This window comes from Merops nubicus, unplaced genomic scaffold (assembly GCF_000691845.1).
Source record: "Merops nubicus isolate BGI_N331 unplaced genomic scaffold, ASM69184v1 scaffold20638, whole genome shotgun sequence".
Lineage (NCBI taxonomy): Eukaryota > Metazoa > Chordata > Aves > Coraciiformes > Meropidae > Merops > Merops nubicus.
Window position 1 is genome coordinate 2,518 of NW_008627977.1, and position 22,312 is coordinate 24,829.

Consider the following 22,312-nt stretch of genomic DNA (forward strand, 5'->3'; position numbering starts at 1 on the left):
TGTGTGGCTGCATTGGTATAGCTGTTGGGGTGAAAAGATCTGTCTAGCTGCACTGCAGGTATGCACAAACCCTACAGAAGGGCCTGTGAGCACCTGGGGTGTACATCTTCAAGACAGAAAGCTGCCCAGAGCAGCCTGATGCACTCCCCTGTGAAGAATTTGGACAAGGAGGTTGTGCTTGGCTTGGCTGAGGCTTTCCTCCCAGCCTTTCTACGGTGTTTTATCTCACCATGTACAGGCTGTCAGGGGATCCCTGAACACCTCAGATGGGGGTTCCCAACATGTTTTGCTTTAGGGAATACACTCAGCAGTGGTGGAAGCGGCTCCTTGCTCTTGGGACATGTGTCTGTCCTTCACTGAAACACACTAAGAAGGGCTGGGAGCATCACCTGGGAGCCTCCGGGGTGGGAAATACCTTTTCCCTGCTCGCGGGGTGTGCTGGAGAGCCACAGGCTGCAGGGATGGGACTCGAGGCAGCCCCAGCAGCCTGTGGGGAGCATGGCAGGCCCCCGGTACGTTCCGTTATCCTGCCAGCCACTTGCAGATGCTGGGTTATGTCTACATAAAGTATGAAATAGAATCAAAGGGATTGTTCCACAAAGTGATATAAAGATGGCAGAGCACACACTCACCAAACATGCCTAAAGATATTGCTGAGAGTAATGTCGCAGCCAGCTTTCCTCTTGGCTGATGGAATCACTATTTTATATTTATGCTCATTTGGGAGATCTATAAATATATAAAAGAAAAAAAAACCAACATAATCAGACAGCTGTGGATGAGTTTTACTAATCCACAAATTCATTATTCAAGCATCTAAAAATACCTGGTCCTTGCTGAATGTAGAGGGTGATACCACAGGAAGAAGAGAAGTGGCTGTTTCTGGTGATGTCGTATTTACATGGAAAATTGTGAATGTTTTATGTTACAATTACAGCCAAGATTTCCCCCCCAAAACAAGTGGTGTACAGCGTGGTTATTTAGCTTGATATAAGTAGATAGATCAGAAAATATATAAGTGCCTAATGGTAATATTTCTCATTAGCTCCATTTCCTCAGGCCAGAAGGGCTGGGGGGGCTCTGGTGGATCCAGATGAGCTTTGCAAAGTTAATTTTTAAGGCTCCCTTCATCTATGTCAGAACAATGATAAGTAAATGTGAATTCAGATGCCCTAGTAGCAGTTAATAAAGCATTTCAGTGAAGGTGAAAAGTGACAGCCAAACCCCAAATTGTTCTCAAGTTAGAAGAAAGACAATGCACCATGATGTGGTTGGCGGTGGGAGGAGAAGTTTGCAGTGCCATGACTGTCCCCAGATGGAATCAGCAAATTCTGTTGTGTATGTGTGTTTTTAGGGTCGTTCAATAGAAGAAAAAGAAATTCCCTCTACGTAACTGTGACTCTCCTCATTGTGTCAGTATTAATTCTAACGGTGGGCCTAGCTGCTACAACAAGAACCCAAAATGTGACTGTTGGAGGTTATTACCCAGGGGTTATTGTAAGTATAGAACTCCTAGGTAGGTCTAGAAAACTTATTGCCTACAAAGTCCCTTGTAATGCTGCAAATGTTATGAAGGGTGATCTTGTCCTGGATATTATGCTCAGCTACTTCATTGCCATTTGATTTATTTGCTTTATTATTATTTTGCACCTGCTGTTCATTGCCATGCAAAACTCCCATCCAAGTGACAGCTTCCTCTGAACTTAGGTAGTAACGTGCTTTGAAGCCAAGGGTGAGACAGATAAATAGGTCTTATGTCAGTCAAAGCAACCTTAGAACTTCTTTGTTTGCATGCGTTGCATTAACCCCAGGCAGAAGTAAGGCAAAGAGGGACCATAGGTTCCAAGAACAGTTGAGACACCAGGTCTTGAAGCACTGTTCACGTGAACTCGTGGTCATAAAGTTCACTTGCAGAGCGTTTAATGATCCAGAGTCCCAGCCTGAGGAGAAGCACGTTAGCAATAGCTGTGGAACCTTGCCAGGGAAGCATGCACATCAAAGCAGCCAGCACATCTATTTCTTCTTTTTTGTTATCAACTGAAAATGGGAAAGGACAGCCTTGTAGCTTCAAATGGCTCGATTTAGAGAAGAACACTGGCGCCCAGCCTTCTTGCCAGTAGATGTGTAACCTCCTGCAGTAGCATAAGGGCCAAGTAGATCATGCCCCTCCCAGCATGAGCAGAGGTCTGACACAAGCTGTAAATCAAGTCCTGGTCTGTTCCTGTGCATGTCTGAGACATGCTCAAGAAGAAGCACAAAAAACACTGAGCTACAGCCAAATTAGGTGTCTTAGCAGGGTGAGTGTCACTGCAGCCCCCAGCTAGAAACTCCTGGGGTAACAGCTATGGAATGCTGTGTGTTCAGGTTTGGAGCCTCGAAGTTGGAGGCTTAAAGCCAGTCCAGATACCTAGGTTGAGACTTGACTGTGGTTTGTGTTATTTGCCACACATTGCTGATCTCCGGGAGGTTTGTGGTCAGGCTCTTCTATGACAGAAGAAAGCCACTTTGCAGCCATTAGCATGGAACGTTGTTACAGCCTGTGTTGAACCTCTTCAGTGTAGGATTGGTTTTCTGGCTTGTCCCAGTAACTCCTGCATTTGCCTGATCTTTTTAAAAGAGATGTACAGAAGGAAGGTGTTGGGAAAGGTGAGAGGCTGGCTTCAGACTCCCCACACTTAGCCTACGCTCTGCCAGCCTGAGCTGGACCTCATGCTGCAGAGCAGTCCTGCAGATGGATGCAGATGGGAAGAGCCTGCTGTTCACATCCCCTTGCCTTCTCCCTGCTATTTATGCTCCGGGAACATCAGCATCACTTACACTTTTGTAAGGCTCAATCAACTCAAGGAATTAATGAATTCCTGAACCTGGGAAGGGCATTGAGGCACCTTGACAGTTCGTCTTTGTCACAAAATTCCACCTCTCAGTTAGTTCATTAATTCACTGTGTGGAGATGTGTGATGACCTCGCCTGTCTCCCTGCACAGGAAAACATTTCAGTGAGCTGCTGGATGCTTCAGCAGGTGCTTAAAATAGCTGATGTTTTGTAACGAGCCGGGATTTCTCCCTTTACTGTGGAAAAAGGGCTTGCTGTGGTGCAGGAGTACTCAGCGAGTCATCCCCAAGCAAGTGACTTCCACAGCCCCAAAGCAGCAGCTCCATTCTTTTCTCCTTTGACCTGTCTTGGGCAAACACTTATTGTGCAAGGAGGAAACTTGCCAAGCAGCTGTCTGATGTGGGGTGTTATCTTCCCAGGCTTTTGCTCCCAAGGGAAGACAGAACCAGGCAGTGGAGACCTTCCACATGCATCAGTAGTTTTTTGTTTGGTTGGGTTTTTTGGCAGGTTTGGGGTTTTGTTTTCTTTTCCCAAACTGCAGTTCCTCACTGACATGGCTGGAGGAGCTGAAGCAGAGGGTGCGATGACATGTCCTGTAGCCAGGCTATCTTCACCCTCCTCCATGACCACCTCCACCTCCACGGGGACTTCTGTGAATGCTCTGGCTGTGCCTCTTTGGGAAGTCTCCTCACCTGTGGCTGGATGAGTGACCTGGGCTTGGGAAGCCCAGAGTGAAGCTCAGCAGATGCGAGTAATGATCAGATGCAGAGGGCAAGCACCCTTATGGAGGGGAGGCTCTGTGAGATGCCTGTGTTGTCTCCAAGTTATACCAGCTTCCAGTGTCTGTATAAATGGCTGACCTGGCTTAGGATTTGTCTGGCAAACCTCTCCTGTAATTGTTCCTTGTCAAGCATGTTGGCCTGGGGCTTTACTCTGGAAAAGCACGTTCTGTTCTGCCCTCCTTTTAGACAGGCATCCCAGGGGATCACATCCACTGGCAAATAAGTGATGCAGTTGATGCAGATTATTAAGATCTCTTTGTCCCATCTGTAGAAGAGCAAGTGTTTTTCCCATTAATGCTATGAGAATTCCCATTAATTAATGAGAATCCACTGATTTATTTGATCTTCACCTGTAGGATGTCCAGACTTGCTTTAATTTCCTCTTTGTGAGTTATCTTAAATTATCTCAAGTATTTGATCTTTTGGTTTGAGGCTTCTCTGGAACACCACATGGACATTTCTCTTAAATGTGTTGAATCAAGCTCAAAGGGCACAAAACTTTTTCTCCTGAGCATTGCCTTAGGTGTGTGTTGCCACACAACTTCCTTCCTGCTAAACATCACCAGACTGAAAATAATGCCACTGCTAATGCCTTGATCCTCCCAGATTTTGGGCTTGGAATTGAGCTGTAAAATTCCTTTTGCTTGGGGAAGGGGTCGGAGTTATTGCTTGTCCAAACTGAGCAAAGTCATCGGCCCAGGAGCACTGGCAGATCAGTTTGGGGCAGCTCAGCAGTGCTCCTGCCTCTCTGCCCTGACTTCTTGCTGCCCCAGTGCTAAGCAGTACCTGGTTTCCCTGCTGTGCTGCCCACCACGGTAGCTGGTCCCTGATGTGGGGACAATGGTCTCCGAGAGCTCAGAGTGCAAGGGGAGCAGCTGGGAAGCAGCAGCCTGGTCAGCTGCTCCACGTTAATCCCTGTGCTGCACCCGCTGTTACTGGGCTTAAGCAGAGTGGGGGAAGATTTAAACCCAACTTTTCATCACACTTGTGTCTGCTAATCTCCACACGTGCCTCTGCTTGTTACTATCGATTTATTAAACCTTTGTTTTCTATTCATGGATCTTAAAATATTGATTCCGGGTTAGTTGACTCATTCTTGAATTGCTGCAGCTTGTCTCCTGCCTTATTCTGCTTCCTGAGGATTTGCCCAGTTGTTTGTCATCCTCGCCCAGATCTTCACTGCTCCCCTAGATTTGTACCTGCTTAACATGACCAGTCCAACTGTAGGACTTCCCCCACATTGCTCATTTTGCTGACCCATAGAAGTGGAGTTGGAAATGCTCTACACTGATCAAAGACCTTTTTCAGTGACACACAAGTACTTCTGCATCTCCCCCACCCCCCGCCAGTCTGTGGTTCCTGGCTGAAGTTCCTGTTTCTGGCCTGGCTGAAGTGTGCTCTGTCCTAGAAACTTCTGTTTAGTGTAGCTAAATAGCTTCAGGCTATAGAGAAAGGAGGTGGGAAATTGAACTCCTCGCTGACTTCACGGAGCTAAAATAAGAGCTGTGTTGCCAGTTACAGCAGCAAGAAAAGGTGCTTTGGCTGGAATGTCTTATTCTGTTGGCTGGGCCAGGGTGAGCTCTTCATGTAGAAGACCCTGGCTGATGCATCCTCATCATGGGAGTGAGGGAGGAGTAGAAGGCAGCAGAAAACTGCTAAATCTTCCCGAGTATAATTCTCTCTTGTTTCATACTTCACATAAGAAACTCTAAGTTGAAAACTTACGTGATTGTCCACACCCTTGGTGAGGTTCCAGGAGACTGGTCCTGCAGATGCTGGTGATGTGGTCTTGCTAGGTTTGCATCTGGAGGCCCCTGAGTGTCTGTAGGGTTGTTCCAAGACAGCAGTGCATATCCTCATCCACCAGCCATTTCTCAGCATCACTGGGGAGGGAATGGAACTCAGAACTCATCCTTTTGGTTTTTACACACACTTTTAGTGTCATATAAGGGATATATTTGATAGCTCCTGCTAGTGAGAGACTCCACTGATGCCTTGCTGAAGGAAGAGTGCTCACACATCCACACTATGTTCTTTTGCTGCTTCTGGATTTGTGTTCTGTCTGTCTGTAAAATACATTGGATATCATCCTGGTCTAAATGCTAACAATGTGTTGTTTTTCAGCTTGGTTTTGGGTCGTTTCTTGGAATAATTGGATCAAACTTGATAGAAAACAAAAGGCAAATGGTAAGTTCATTATAAAAGCTTAGAAATGAAAAAAAAAACTACAGTAACTCAAATTTTATATGTAAAAAGTATTATTGGTTGTCTTAACTATTCCAAAGTAGTGTTGCATCCCTCTTTAGCTCTTGAGAACTGCAGATGGTTTCTGGCAGCCCAGGAGAACAAGGCTGTTAACCCTGATGGTTTTTAATTTAAAAAAAAAAAAAAAATTAAGAAAACACAAAGTGACTACACACAGTCTCATTGAACTCAGTGGGATTTTTTTTTTTAAGGGCTTGAAATTGAGTGTTTGAAGTGTGTTTTTCCATTGAGCTATCACAGTATGTGATACGTAATACGATAAATAACATAATACATTTATTTTGAGTCTTTTCAAATAAATTCTTAGAGGCTTGGTGCTCTGCAAAAATTGCTTTTGGCCACTTTCTGTTCTAAGCAAAGGACAGAGAAGATCAAGCAGGTCGTGTAACAGCCATCCTAGAGGCTGGAGATGAAAGCCCTTAGAGGGCCCATCAGAAAGTCCTTCCTGAGAACAGGAGTACTTAGAGCTCTCTGCTCTAGATTTGTCTTGAGAATAAGTCACTCGAGGTGTCAGCATGACAAAAAGCGTGAAGATGGATATAAATGAAAATCAACCAACTCCAGTGTTGCTGGTTACCATGCATGGGGCTGGTCCTTGTTTCCAAACACACCTTCAAGTAGGAAGGAAAACTGAGAAACTTTGCATGCTGTGAAGCAGCAGCTGGGGACCTGAGAAGCACAGGAGGCGCTGGCTAGATCGCGTGTGTGGACCACAGCACCCTCTGGTTCCCTCCTTGCACTGCAAGGAGGGTTTTGTGTGCTGGGGCCGGGCAGCCACTGGCTAGGCAGGTCTCTGATGTCCCATCCTGTGGGACCAACCTTCAGAAGAGAGCAGGTGGGCAGTGAATATCCAGAGAGCACAAACCAGGTGAGACCAGCGCTGCTGATATGATGCAATCACAGATGAGCTTGTGCTGGGGCGGGAAGGGGTCTGTCTGTGCAGCAGGGGCAGAGCTGGCTCAGATTAGCCCCTTTGGCAAGCACAGGAGGTGACTTGGCTGGGTCTCTGAAGGCCCCTAATCATGTCTTTAAGATGCTTTTTCATAAACCCCTCATACTTCTGCCTGTGCCTGAAGATAGGGGCTGTAGTGCTTGGAGGTGTCAGCAACAGGGCTTAGGCTGGGGGAAAGTTTCTGGGGAAAATTAAGCAAAAGGTGTGGGTAGAAAGAGATCAAAAGCAGCTGGTAGCTGATGTGGTCCTGGCAGGCTGTCAAGCTCCATCCTTCCTAGCCTGTTTTCTTTGCTTGCTGCATGTGGCTGGCTAAAGGTAGCCTGTGGCTCGGAGGTAGAGGCCAGCTCCTGGAGCATCCCATGGACATGCCTGCCTCCTGCCTCCACTTGGCTCTCTTGGGAGAGTGGCTGCAAGCCCCCTCCCCAGTGGCTGCCCCATGCTTGGACAGCAAGATCCCTTCAGCTTTCCTCCTGTGAGGTTACCCAGGGCCAAGACTGTGCTGTCCCCACAGCCTGTCCTGCTGGCCCTTTTTTGCAGGGATGGAGCTGCCTCTGCTGGGAGGTCTTGGGGATCAGGTTAGCAGAGGGTGCTTCTGACCAAAGCTAAGGCTCATTTGCCAGGCTTGTCCTGGTCTGAAGCTGGCTGGCAGCCAGACACACGCAGCCATTCACTCCCCCACCCTCTGCCCCAGGGAGCTGGGGGAGAGAATTGGAGGGGTAGAGGTAAGGAGACTCGTAGGTTGAGATAAAAACAGTTTAATAATTGAAGTGAAATTATAGTAGTGATGATAATAGTAGTTGTAATAATAGACTATGCAAATGAGTAATGTGTAGTGCATTTGCTCCCCATCCACTGACTAAGGCCCAGCCCTTTCCCAGATAGTGGTCCCCAAGGAAATCATCCCAAAACTGCAATCCCAGGAGAGAGAGAGAGAGCTTCCCAGCTAACCCCCAGCTCTATACTGAGCATGACGTTGTATGCTATGGAATATTCCACTGGACCATTTGAGTCTGCTGCTCTGGCTGTGCTCCCTCCCAGCCTCTGGTGCACCTGCACACTAGGAAGACATGGGAAGTTGAAAAGACCTTGATTCCTTAGCAACAACTAAAAACATCACTGTGTTATCAGCATTCTTCTCATACCAAATCCCATACTGAATTCAAAACACAGCACTAGTCTAGCTACTAAGAAGCAAGCTACCAAGAAGGGAAAGAAAAAAGCTGGCCGAAACTATGACAAAGCTGCAAAGGGAGTTGGGGAGGAATTCCTGCTTGTCCTAGTGCAGAGGTTGAGCTGCCTTGCCCTGGGCTTTGCAAATAGCGTCTTCCCTGCAGAGCAGGGGGGAGAGGGTGAGGCAGACCCTGCAGGAGAGGAAGACTGCTTTTCCCACAGTCAGAGGGCAGGGGAGGTGGGTTTCCCAGTGGCTGTTTTTTGTTGTTTCAGCCTGGCTCTGCGAGAGCAGCATGTCCTGTTCTTTCTGTCCTAGCAGGGTTGCCAAGCCTCTTGCTCATCGTTTGTTAGCCGCGTGTAAGAGCCTGATTGTGTAATGACCATGTTATACCAGTCCTGTGTTCTTCACAGGAGTGCCCATGAGCGACAGCGTGGCTCTGGCTTGACTTGTTTGTTTATTCTGAAGAGCCCTGGGTAGCCTGTGTTTATCCTTTTCATCACTCTGTCGTTTTGTGTCCCCAAAAGCATGCATGACCCAGCTTTGCAGGGACTGCGTCACCGCTGCCTCGGCTGGCAGCTAGCGTGTCTCTGCTCTGACCGCAGAGAGGACATCCAGGAGCTGTCACTTATTGTCCCCATGCATTAGTCACGTCTCCTCCGTGCCCAGGAGCACCTTGCAGTGGTAGCTTTGTCCATTACATGTTTCCATAATACCAGTGGCAGAGCAGGATTTTTTTTTTTAATCTTCTCTGAACCTCCCCAGTGTCCTACTTTGCTGCCAGGCGGTCTGGCCGTTGCTGGTTATGCAGCTGCTCTTCAGCGGTGGCAGAAAGAACCAAAAGCAACTTGTGCTGTGTATTCTTGTGTGTGTTTCTGCCCTTCAGCTGGCTGGGGAGCGTGAGCGAGCTGGGCAGCTGGCGGGGAGGGCCCGCCCAAAGCAGCACCCCTCACTCCTCTCCAGCCAGCCAACAGGAGCAGACCTCTCTTGTTTTTCCCACCCGAGCAGATTGGCTTTCATGTCCCACGTCTGCGCCTCCTGCTTGCCAAAGTAAGGGAGAACTTTTGTCCCCCCAGGGAGGGCCAGCTGCCCAACATGCTGCCCGCCGGGCTGGCAGCACTGCAGGCAGCTTGGACTCACACCCGAGCTGCCCGCTCAGCAGTTTTCAAGTGAGGAGTCAGCATTTTTTGGGCCTTTGTGACTCATTAATGCCATGGAAGAGTAATAACCATCAGCTTTTCGTAGCCCCCGTGTCGCTGGAGCATGGCCTAAAGGGTACCTCAGCAGAGGACACTCCTGCTCCATGGTTCCTGTACTATCTGAACCCAGGTTGTCTTTTCTTGTACAAATGCTACTCAGCGTGGCTGACTTTGGCAGGAATTAGCTGAACAAAGACCTGTCACTAATATCACACAGCTCTTGAGAGGGACCTCTTCTTGCTACAGTAACAGTATTAACCCCAAATCACAAATCTGGTTGCCAGATCATGACATGAGTTGAAAACCATGGGATTTTTAAAATTGTTATATGGTTTTATTTGCTGTTTGATTTTCTTTATTATTTGGTTTTTCTTTCTCCAGCTGAAGGAAACTGTGTGTAAATAAAGTGAGCAAATCTATTTCTAACACCAGGTCCTTATAGCCTAGTAGGGCTGTTACAAGGTATCATCATTAACCTGGTATTATTTTGAAAAAACATATTAGCTGCTCCTGTCTGCAGGCAGAAGCGACTGACAAATACCCTAATTGTATATATTTAGTGTTTGACTCGCATCCCATCTCCAAGGGTTGTTCTGCTTAGGGAGAATTTCCACTTTCATGTATGTATGAAACAAAGGACAGTACAGGAAAAAAAAATAAACTTGCTACAAAGTGACCTCTAAGCCATAAACCCCCTTTCTCCCACCAAGACAGTAAGCACCTGAGCTTTCTCCCCCCGTGTGGGTTCACTGGTTGGTTTTGCTGGTGAACTGCTAGTGAAACTGTGACTGCTGTCCCGGGCAGTGCAAGGTGTGATCTGAGTGGGGAGGAAAATGCTGGTGTTTACAGCTGACAGAAACAAGGTCCCAATGCAGGAGCTGATCCTGGAAAACTTGTCACCTGCTGCCATCTGCAAGTACTTTGTGGCACAACATCTAATTTCACAGTAACAGTTTGTTACTGGTGACCATGACTTGTGTGGATGGTCACTGGGTTAGATTCACACTCTGGTCTATCTACTGCTGCAGTTTTTACTGCTGTGGGACAGTGTATATCTTGAATAATTGCCTCATCTAGAAAAGAATTTAATTTTCTTTCATTTTGAAGCCCACTTAAGTAAGCAATTGTACAGGGACCATTTCCACTGTCTTCTGCATCTCCGCTCATTGCTCAAGCTGACCTGGTCTGTGTGTGGAGATTGTTGGCAGGAGGTCTGATTTCTCTGAGGGAAGTTTAGGTTAAAACAGTGTGTTTAACCTAAAAATTCTGAGATACATTTGAAAAACATATAGGATTGTATAGGTGTGTGTTTGTCAAGGGCTTTGCCTTGTCTTTCTGAGAACCGATTCCTCCACTCCCGTGTCAGGAACCAAGGTTTTCAAGCTGCCTTAGCACCTGGAGCTTTAAAACAAACACCCCTGTGCCAGGGGTGATATCTGTCAGTGCTGGCCAAGTTAACTGCTGCTTTTGCACTTGTGCTGTTAGTAATTTTACTGTTGGTTAAAGCTCCTGATGACCAGAGTCACCTTTGTACCTGTGGAGAAGGAGTTTTAAGCAGCTGCCAGTGGCTGACACTTGAAAGCTGTGATCACTGGAGGGGAAAACCGTCAGGGAAAAACCCACTAAAGCCCTCAGTTCTTTAAATGGAAACACTGCTGTTCCCCAAGCCACATCTTTAGGAACCTCTTTCTTTGAATGCCATGCTTGCCTCCTTCCGTGGCCCTTTCAACATCCCTGGTGTGCTTTGGCCAGGAGGATTGGGATCAGTTTTGGGGAGCTCTGTGGGGGATGGGTTGCTCAGGAGCCCACTGGCAGCAGCTAAGGTGCTGCTCAGGAGCAAGGAGAGGAGTTGAGTCAGCACTCGTGCATGGCTTTCCAGCTGAGCACTGGCACTTTGCCAGAGGTGGTGTTTAAAGTGGCACAGTGGGAGCACTTTATTTCTCATACCTGGGTTGGGGGTTGAGTATTTCTGGTTTACCTTCTGAACATATTTGCCCAAATTTTAAGAATGGGCAGGATGGGGCCAGTGGAAGAGGATCAGAAACCGCCAGACTTGACCTGAAGGTGGAGATCTCTCTGAAGGTAGAGATCTCTCTCCTTGCAGCTCCCTCAAGCCAGGAGGAGGCTCTATGGGTTGTGCTCTCCACAACCCAGCACCAAGGAGCCCATCCAGGGTGCTGTGAGGGTCTACAACACTGGTGGCATAGGCTGGTCATCTGCCTTCTAGTCTCATGGCTTTGAGCTTATGCCTGCACAAAAGTGTTTCTTCCTGGAGGCAGAGTCCCACTGGAGAGGTTTGTGTACAGCAGTCTGCTGTGTCCTTACAGCCTGGCAAGTGTTCCCAGGAGCAGCTCCCCGCAGCACTCCAGGATGGGGAGAGAAGAAATCTCCTCCTTCTTCTCCAGGGAAGTGTTAAGGACCACAGCAGCCAGAAGAGGAGGTGAATCCTTCAGCCTAAGTTTAGTGCTTTGGAGCCATGGAGAAACTCACATTACAGTATCAAGTCCCCAGAGGACCAGGCTGGCACGGGGCTCCAACTCCTGCCACCTTGCAGGAGCAGACGCTCTCCTTCCAGACACACACCCCATTGCCTTCAATGAGACCAGCCTGGGCAAACGTTTGGGTCATTGATTGCTTGAGGGCTTATTGACTGTGGTTCGTGTATCCTTGAGAAGAGGGCATGAAGCCCTGGGTTGTGGAGCTGCAGATGATACTTTGCTTTGTTTTCCTTTCTCAGCTGGTCGCATCGATCGTCTTCATCAGCTTTGGTGTCATTGCTGCCTTCTGCTGTGCCATAGTAGACGGTGTGTTTGCTGCCAGACACATAGTAAGTGCTTCCAGGAAAACACAGGTCCTGCAGTGCTTTTATTCTAGGAAAACATGTAATGCTGTCTGTAATCCTATATCAGGCCACATCAGACCCTGTAAATACCTGTCATGTGCTGAATGTGCCGTTTTAAATCCTAACCTTTAGAAAATGCAGCAGGTTTTCCAGTATTTTAAAATTAACACCAAGCATTGAGTTCTTAAAACTTTGCTTTAGTTTCTTTGTGTGTGTTTTATGTGTTTACTGAGTCTCAGATGTAACATGAATTACAGCTGTTGTCAGGGGACAGTATATGAGTAGTGACATCCATTGTGTTTTAACTATTAACAGAGGTGATTCTTAATGCTGACTGGACTGCTGGATGTTGTAGTAGAATGAAGCAATTTGATACGAAGCTCATTAAAGCCTTACAGTATAAACAGAAAGCACTTCCAGCAGGTTTTCAGATTCAATTCAATGACTTAAAAAAATACAAGCTACTGTTGTCAGGACCAACCGCGAGTACAGCAGGATGTGCAAAAGCCTCAGTTATTAGCATAGAAATGAAAAAACACCATTCCATTTTGAACTTTTTAATTGAAATTTATAACTGCAAACAGATTTTTGTCCCGCAGCTCTGCCTTTTTGATGAGTTTTTTTAAAAAAAATTTGACAAAGTGGAATTAAAAAGACAGATTCGATGTGTGTGATCAGAATGGAAAGGAGTTTCAGAAGGTCAGAATTACCCATGAAGTGGACACTTCCCCATGTCAGCTGGCAGGTTAGCCTCCTTGTAAAGCCAGCTCCCCTTTCCTGCCCCTGCGTGTTCCAGTGGCAAACAGACAGCTGAGCAGCAGGATTTGCTGACAGAGCAAAGGGCAGCTCCACTCAGCTGCATGATAGGTCACTGTCTGACTGGATGCAACCCACAACTCTTGGCCACCTCTGACCCTCCTTTCCAGGGCATTGATAAAAAAGTGAAGCTCCTTTGACACCTGGTGCTGGCTGTGTGGGTCTGAGCCCTGCAGGCTTGCTCTGGGATTTCTAGGTGCTGACCTCACGGCTTGGGTGATGGCATGAGCTGGCACCTCCTCCCGGCTGCCCCTGGGGGTGTCTGTGTGTCTGAGCAGCCAGAGCTGAGCCGTTGGGTGATGAGGGCTCTGGTTTCAGCCTCTTGATAAACGAACGTGGGTTTGGCCTCACTTCACCCCTAAAGGTCCAAAAATGTCACCATCCTGCTGGAGACCTGCTTCTGCCACGCTAGCACATAGCGTTCCCCTCGTCACCTGCTGCTGCCACCCCGAGCTTTGGGCCAGACACCCAGAGAGCAAGTCTGGGCTGTTCCTGGGAAGGGCTTGCTGCTGTGGACACACGTCCAGTGTAGGTTTCCCTGGGGTTCTGCCCGGGGGCCAGGCTGCCCCTCAGAGAGATGTTTAATTGCATGTTTGCAGGCTGAGCCGTTGGTAATCCTCCAGACCTTTCCCACAAGTCACTCGAGAGCCCAGGAGGACAAGTTTGTCAACAATTGAATAAGAAATTGTTATGATTCAGCGTGAAGAACCCTCAGAAACCCGTCAGGCAGCCCAAGGATATGTCTGGGGGGATGAGGAAGGAATCATTCAGTCTGGGGTGGCTGCCCTCAACCCGAGGAGCCCGGCTTAAGAACCTGCTCCTCCCACAGTCCCTGAAACAAATACATGCCTGCAAGGACCAGGGTTAAACATGGGCTGGGGCTCAGGGGGGCTTGGGTGGGGGGCTGCCGTGGGTCGGTGTTACAGAACAGCCCGTCTGTCGAGGTGCTGCTGGGACAGCAGAGTCTCTGCCAAGCCTGGCCCCTTTCCCAGCCCAGCTGGCTGCTGTGGGGTCTCTGCAGTGCTAAGCCCGGTCTCTCCCCTGCCAGGACCTGCGGCCGCTGTACGCGGGGCGATGCCAGTACTACTCCAAGAGCACGACCCCACCCGAGGTGAGAGCAGCCTCGGCTCCGCCCTCTGCCTGGAGGGGCTGGCGTCCTGGGCCACGGGGAGGAACCTGCTGGTGTTCTGGTGTCCAGGAGGTCTGCAAATGGAGCAGTGGGGGGGGGCTGGGCTTGGGACGGGAGCGGAGCGTGGGGAGGACTCGGGGAGTAAATTCCTCCTTGCCTGGTACTGCCACACTAATGAAGGAGCAAGTGGGGAGGAGGGGATGTGGCACAGGAAAATACACCAGTTTCTCTAGATCTTTAGCTGCACGTTCATTATGGAAGCAAGGTGGTGGGTTAAGAGATGGGACAGCAGTCACTTCTGTGGATGTGAGCAACATGTACCAGCCTCTGCACTTCTGCTGTCTGGTGTCTTCTCCACAGAGAAGCATGCTGGGGACAGATGTTCCTATGGACATCTCTGGTTGCCTTTGCTGTGCACTGTCTCAGACTTGCTCACAGGTTCCCAGGTAGTTTTGAATGACTGCTCTATTCTAAAATAAAATGCCTGCTTGACATAAAAGGTACTACCCAGTGGCATTGGTGGGACCCATTGTCTTTGCAGCCCATATACCATCCATGTGAACTTGAGTATTGCTACACACTGCAGACAATTAACTGTTCTGAGTTGCTCTGTGGTGAGGGGTGTCAGTTCAGGAAGGTGTGGGCTGCTTGTAAGAGTTGCACAACCACTTTCCTATGCAGGCACGTGCTTATCTGTGACTTCCCCATGGTGAAAGGAAACACTGGTCTGTTACAGCCTAGTGTGTCCTGGTCTGTTACACTGCTGTGTCTAGTGGAACAGCACTTTGTAGGAGCTGTGCTGTAAGATAAAGAAAGAAAAATCTGCCTGGGGCTAGTCTGAAGATCAGTGCAAAATCTACATGTAGAGCAGGCCTAATAGCAGCAGAAACCGTGTTTGGTGGTTATGTCTATGTATTTTTTTCCTGTACTCACACAGGCAGTCTGCCATCCACAGCGCCGTGCACCCTGCACGCCGAAAATAAAAACCAACACCTGCTTCTGCTGTGACCTGTACAACTGTGGAAAGTGAGTAAGCTAAAAATACCATTCCTGGCCGTGGGAGGGGCGAGCAGTGGTCATGCTGGATTGCAGGTGGTGGATTGCAGAAGGACCAGGATAGGGCAGGAGCAGAGTATTCGTTAATGACAGCCCTTGTGGGAAGGGATCTTAACCTGTGGTTGCCAGCCACAAGGCCTCCCAGGCAACAGCTGACCAAGTGAAGGGGTGTGTGAAATACATTAAAGCTATCCCAGCTACAGGTGAGTCTGCTCCAGGCCAGCCCAGATGGAAAAATTAAGAGAGTGGCAGTTTCCATTACTTCTATGCTTGGTGACTTCCCCAGTTTTTCCCCTGTTGGGTGTCCCTTGACCTAACACCTTCCCTATCCCTTGGCACTGCTTGTTTACAGGGTTTTATCTTCTTTTAGAAGATTTAAGACTGGGACACTGTTCTTCCTCACCTCATCACTGTTTCATTCCCCACCCCACTAACAGGAGAATTCACAGGCTGGTGCCACCTGCATGTTCCTAAATCAGTGTCCCCTGTGCCCAGCGAGTATCTTTCATGGTCACAAGAGGTTGGAATGTGTACCAGCACTGTGCAAAGATGAGTCAGAGGGGCAGTTACCAATCAAGAACTACTGCATAGTTATCAAACCATCATCAGATCTGGCTACTCTGCCTAAGCCGACTTAATTTGCAGCATGTGCTGCTTACATCATTTGGAGTGTCTAAAGTGTGTCAGCAAGCAATTAATAAATTGATTGGTTTAGTGCTGGCTCTTGCCTAGGGCTGTTTCAGGCTTAGCATTTCTCACAGTATTTATTTGGGCTCACCCCCACTTAAATCATTGGCTGAGGTGGAGGAAGATGAAAAGCTGCTGTTGGGAGAGGTGGTTATGTGTGATGGGAAGGGTAATCCCTGGTCTCTGTAGGACATTGTTTCTGTGGAAGCCACTGCAGAGGGGTGAGATTCACACTTGGCTTTGACAGTTTACAGAACACCATCCCTTTTTACGAGCTGAAGAGAGCAATACACAAAGAAGTGATTGGAATAGAAAAACATAACTTTACTGGGTTTTTTTCTCTTTTTTTTTTTTTTTTTTTTTTTTCCTGGTCAGGCTGGCTCAGGGGCCTGATTCTGACCCTTTTCCCCCACTCTGATGTAAAATATCCATTGTTTTGATCTCAGTCTTGCTTAGTACCACACAAGTATTCTGCATGGGGAGATCCTGGTTCTTCTGGGATCTCGGTAAGAAAGGCACAGACACTCAAGGCTGGTTAGCTCACATATTGTGTGAAGGATGGAGATGATAGAAAAGTGACAGCAATCTTGTACCCCTCCTGATGCTGGGAACCCCGGCTGTGGCAGTGTCTGATGAGCCCCTTCCTGTTGATGAGTACATGCTGTGCTGTCTGTACAGTGCTGCATGTTCTCGGGGGTGCACCAAGACTGGCTGAGAGCTTTGCACTCTCACTCATCTCCATAGGAACGAGCACTTGCAAACACCACATACAGGTTGTGTTGTCAAAGGCAGTCACGGTGTGTGCTCAGCTTATACCCAGGTCATGCAGGCTAACCTACAGGTTCCACCACCTCTGGGGACACTTTGCCTCAGCTCTGCATGAAGCCCCTGTCCTTCATAAGCCCTAAGAATTGTTTGTTCATGATAGATATTCTCCTAAGGAGAGTTTGCTGTAGCCCACCACATCTGGTAAGCTATGGTGAAGGGCCAGCCTGTTCCCCCAAGCAGCAGTCCTTGGGAAGCCTCCAGGATCTCTGCACAGATTTCACATGATAAAAGTAAGAGGCAAAATCAGCCTCAAGGTTATTTGGGTATTTGCAGGCCTTGCAGGACTTGGTTGTTTCACAGCAGATCCAGCCAGCCTCTGCTGTTGTCATGCAAGGAGACCTCAAAAGCCACAAGCACTGGATCGAGTAGGCTTCATCTCCACTCCCTCAGTAGTTAGGCCCAGGCTGTCATTAAATCACAGAATGCATTCTACTGTCCAGCAGAAGTCCTTAGGTTTTATGACATGTGGTGCTTTTTTTTATCATTATTGGGTTTTTTTATCTCATCTAGCAGAGTGGAAATTTCTGGAGGCTACTATGAATACATTGATGTCAGCAGCTGCCAAGACATCATCCACCTTTACCACTTGCTTTGGTCAGCAACGATTCTGAACATAGTGGGGCTGTTCCTGGGGATCATTACAGCAGCAATACTTGGAGGCTTTAAAGACATGGTAAGATGGTACTGATTTCTCTGGGCATGAAATGAAGTAGATCAGGCAAATTGTCTTTTAAAGTAACCATGAAAACATCTATTGATGTATCAGTGCAAATGTTCTATGCATCACTGCAATCAGGTTGGAAAGAAGGGCATGAAAAAAACTGTAAGGAGAAAGTGGAAATGATTCACTTGCTGATCTGGTGTCACCACCTAAACACAGTTGGAAAAGATGAACAGTCTTTTCTAAAGGAATGTTCTCAGAGGTGTTGTCAATACCAGGATGAATAAAAATAAGCTCTTCCTTGAAAAGTTATTTTCCTTTTAATAGCATTGATCTTCTACAAGGAAACGTGTGCTGGTTGCTCATGAATGATTGATTTCATAGCAGTAGCAGGATTCTGAGCTGTACAGACTGTTTAAGCAGCTGTGTTAGAAACTCTCAGTCTAGTTTCTTCACAGTGCAGAATCTGAGGGGGTCAACTGGGGATCAAAATCAGGTGAGCCATTGCAAAATTCAGTTAGTGAAAAAACTGCTGTTCTGGCAACATGAGATTTGAAATACCCTCCCTTAACCATTCTGCCTGTTACCTTCCCTACTGTTTTATTCTGCAGAAATCAAATCAATGGGGAGAACTGAACATTCAACAGATAAATATGGAGGGTTTTTCACCCTCTTGTGAATCATTTGGAATAACACAAAATGAGACACCCAGGAAAGAGCATTTGTTGTCATGGCAATACATTTTTCTTACAAAAAAATCTTGGACCCTACACTAAGGGTGCCTTATTTCAGAACTCTGACCTCTCCTACACTCTTTTCAGACTCACCAGGATGTTCCCAAACAAAACAGGAGACACATTTCAGTTGTGCATCGTGGCTGTCATGGTTTAACTCCAGCTGACAGTTAAGCACCAGACTCACTCACTCCACCCTCCAGTAAGACTGGAGAGAGAATAAAAAAAAAAAGCAGTAAAACTCAGGGGCTGAGACAAAGACATTTTAACAGGACAGAAAAGGAAGGAGACAAAGTAGAATATACCACACAAGTGATGCACAATCCAGTAGCTCACTGCCTGCTGACCAGTGCCCAGCTGATCCCTGTGCCCTGGTGTTCCCCAAACAGCCACCCCCAGTTTGTGTGCTGGGCATGATGTCCCATGGTATGGAATACCCCTTTGGGCAGCTGGGGTCTGCTGTCCTTGCTGCGTTCCCTCTCAGCTTCTTGTGCACTCCCAGGCTCCACTGGCAGGGCAGTATGAGAAGCTGAAAGGTCCTTGACTTAGCATGAACACGCTTATCAACAACTAAGACATCAGTGTGTTATCAGCACTTCTCATCCTAAATCCCAAACGCAGCACTGCACCAGCTGCTAGGAAGAAAATGAACTTTATTCCAGCCAAAACCAAGACAGTAGCCTTTTGAGATTTGATCCACAGCAGACCTCTAAACCACTAGACCTGTAAACCCCTGGAAAAAAAAAAAGGATGGATAGAAGTGTGTCAACAGCAGTACAAGAAGAGTTGAAATACATTGATCTCAAAATGCACTGAATAACAGAGTAATGAAAATTAATGGTTCTTTCTCCTACTTGGGAAGATGTAATCTGAAGAGTTGTCTTGTGTGAGTACAAACTGGGCTGCTGCCAGTTTGTTCTGTTGAGTCTGAGAGGAGACAATAGGTGGCTGAGGAGTGAAAAGACCTCAGGACTTACCTGCTGCCTGTGAGGGAACTGGATTGCCAGTTGCTAATTCAACAGAGTTGAGCTCTAAAGACACACGGTGCTCCTTTAAATCACTTCTGCTTTCATCTGGCTGTCAGCCTTCTGTGACTTGGTCAGTAGCCTGAGATTCTCTTCTGCTTGTTTTAACAGACTCCTTCCCTCCCGACGCTGAACTGCACGGTTGAAAATGCACACCCTTCAGTGTCCTACTACTCCAGGCCACAAGTGACATCTTACAACACCTACTACCACAGCACTCCTCACCTGCCTCCCTACTCTGCATACGACTTTCAGGTGGGGAATGTTGCAGGTTGTTTTCTTGTTGAGCAGGGAGGTTAAATCCAGCCAGTCTGCAGGACTCTGGAAGCCTGTCTTCCTGTCATTCACACAGTTTAATCTTCCTGTTCCTGCAGAGAATACTAAATCTTTCCTGCTAGGCATTGGTTCATGGCAGTGTTCTGCTGAAAGCTGTCCTTGAAGAGAAGGCAACAGCACCTGCTGCCTGCCTCCTTCCCCACATCGTTCACTGGATGAGGCCACGTTAAAAATAAGCATTGCCTGCAGCACCCGCAGTGCTCTGAGGATAGGGGCAGTGAGGTGTCCAGGTGCTAGTTTTTATTAGGCCACCTGCTGTGTCTGAGAGAAAGAGATGAACTTTTGGGAACAAGCTATTTGAGCTCCTGACGACACATCCTGACTGAAAAGCTGTTAGGTTGGTTTTTTACACACACTTCAGCTGTCTGAGAACAGTGCCTGCAAACATCACCTCTGCTGTAATGCATCCCTTCCTCTTCTGAGTTCTGGAGCTGTACTGCTGGAAACAGTGATTTCATGTGAACCTGGCTGTCATCATCAGCTTCCCCTGGTTGAAGCCGATGAGGATGTTTCCACCTCAGCTTTTTTGTCAGGTGGATGTTAGAACAGTGGAGATGTTAAATTAACTTACTGTATGTTTTCTTTGCGACCATCAAGGCTGGAGACTTTTTTTTAGTTAACAAGAGCTTAAGCTGTTGGACATGAACTAAGAAATGTGCTCTGTGATAGCTGCCATCTCCTTCATAAGAGGGAGACATATGCATTAGCCATAACATGAATCTAAACCTTTCTGGTCTTACTGCTCGTGCCACTAGACCGCACTGTTGTCAGGGTTTCCCAGGAATATTTGAACACTTACATGAGACTTACTAGGACTTCTTTATACAGATTTGTGACTCATTTTTGAGAGAAACGGACCCTGGGACAGACACTAGTATTGTATAACTTTTTACAGTTACAAAAATGTCAACCTCAGCACATACCAAACCAAGCTCTGCTGCAAAGTCCTCTCCTCAGCCATTTGGCTGGTACTAAGCACTGTTTAACTCAGGGTTTGTCTGTAGTGCAGCCACAGCACCAGCAGAGAGCTCAGCATGGGTGGATTTGCCCTGCTTTCCAAGCAGAAGTACTGCTGGGGCTCTGCTGATGCTTACAGCTCAGCTGGATGAATGGACGTCTCCCTGTGTCTCACTGCTGTGTTGGCTTAGGAGCCAGCACAAAAGCTGGGCATAAATTGAAGTAACCTAAATTTAAAATGGCCAAGTCTCTCTTTCAGATGCAATTCCAAGTCTGAGCTGTGCTTATCTTCAAGGGAACTTGAGAGCCTGCCTGAAAGCATTAGCTGAGGCCTCTGCTGAGGACACTTTTGCCTTGAGCTCTACTCTGACCCCAGCAATGCTTGTATCACCCTGACACCTTCTCCTCTGCCATCCTGCAGCACATGGAGCAAGCCCAGCTTCACCTCTCATATCCCTCTTGGAGGCTGCACTCCCTCTGGTGCAGGAATTGGCCAAGTCAGTGCTTCCCACACATCTTTCACAGGAAAAAGAAGCCCGACACTCCAGAATTTCTTAGGAAGCCTGTGCCCCTGCAAGAGCTTGGCTTTCACACACCACTCTAAAATGTCAGACCAAGCTCTGGTTTTTGGAGGAGCACAAGCTGATGGGTGTTGCAGCAGCTAGTGCTCGTGCTGTGGCTGATGACGCTGCAGTGGCTGGTCTTGGTGAGGAAGGCAGCAGGCCTTTGCCAATGGGCCCCGTCGGGAACTGGGCAGGTGGAAGGAGCCCTGGTGGAATTAGTGCTGGTGTCCCACTCCTCACTCTGTGTGTTGGGTGAGAAGGTCCCAGTCCTGCAGCACCTTGACTTCTGCAGGCCCTAAGCCACGTTTGGCTCTGGCGAGGGAACACAGGCGAGCAGCGGCCTCCTGCCTTTCAGCCCCTGTTGAAAGAGGGATTAGTGCCATCTGCCCAGCACCTCCTGCAGAGAGGCAGGCTGCTGCCTGCAGTGGGTGGGGGCCAGGCTGCCTGCAGGGCACGGGCAGTGGCAGCGGGGAACGGCCGGGGCTGCGTGTGCCGATGAGCGCTGGCACCATCGCTGGCACCTCCAGCACTGCCAGGGCCCTGAGCTGGGCACACTGGGCATTTGCAGCCCGTGCCTGCAGCCGAAGGGTGGTGAAGGAATGCACCAGGGCACAAAGCTTCTCTGCTCTTTTTCGGTTTTATTTGCAATGAAGAGAAAAAGTAGCATAAAAAGAAATTATCTATACCCTGTTCATCATTGCCACTGGCTCATGGGTGAAGCCCAACATGTAAGAGCAATTCATCAGTTTTGAGTTATCCAGCAGGTACACAGAAGTGATGAGAAATATGTACTTTTTTAAAATTTAAGTCCTTTCTTCAGTTTTAGGTCTAAAGAGTCTCATTATGCAGAACTGCTACTTACAGGCCGTGCTTACTTTGAATGCAACAAGTTATTTGAATATTTATTTGCATGTACATGTGTTTTGCAGAAATGAGCCTTGAAATGTTAATTTTGCACTGCTTGGTAATTAAATATCCCTTTGCCAGGCTCCTTGAGCTTAAGAAGTGGTTATATGACAGCCTTTTTGCTGTCTCCCTGCAGCATTCCAGCGTGTTTCCAGCCTCCACTCCCTCTGGCCTCTCCGATGACCCCCCGTCGATGTCACCATCTCCCAGCTATATGTGGTCCTCTAATGCGCCGCCTCGTTACTCGCCACCCTATTTTCCACCTTTTGAGAAGCCACCACCTTACACACCCTGAAGAATGTGGGAAAGAAGAAAAAAATACTTGCCGTTGAAATAATTGTGAATATTTTGTATTTATATTTTACTGTGGGAGGGAGCAGGAGGATAGATCCTGAAGAGAACTGCAGACACATATATTAGGTTGGACTGTTCTTTCTTGCGAGACTTATTTCAGAGGTGTAACAACAGAGTGTGGGGAAGGGGGTGTACTCCTGATGTTTTGCAGTGTTGGTGAGTAGTGGGAGTCCTAAATTCCAGCCTCCTTGTTTTACCACAAGGTTCATGTAGTCCTTGG

At 47.8% G+C, this 22,312-nt stretch overlaps 1 protein-coding gene across 1 annotated transcript; it reads left to right on the plus strand.

The window, feature by feature from the left end:
• Nucleotides 1-1,354: 1,354 nt before the first annotated feature.
• TMEM255A (transmembrane protein 255A) lies at nt 1,355-22,312 on the plus strand (the record flags this gene model as incomplete). Its single annotated transcript, XM_008946539.1, has 8 exons — nt 1,355-1,497; nt 5,739-5,801; nt 11,936-12,025; nt 13,905-13,967; nt 14,923-15,011; nt 17,067-17,229; nt 19,088-19,231; nt 21,875-22,312. Coding segments are annotated over 8 exons (914 nt in total), but the record flags the coding sequence as incomplete, so codon positions are not given.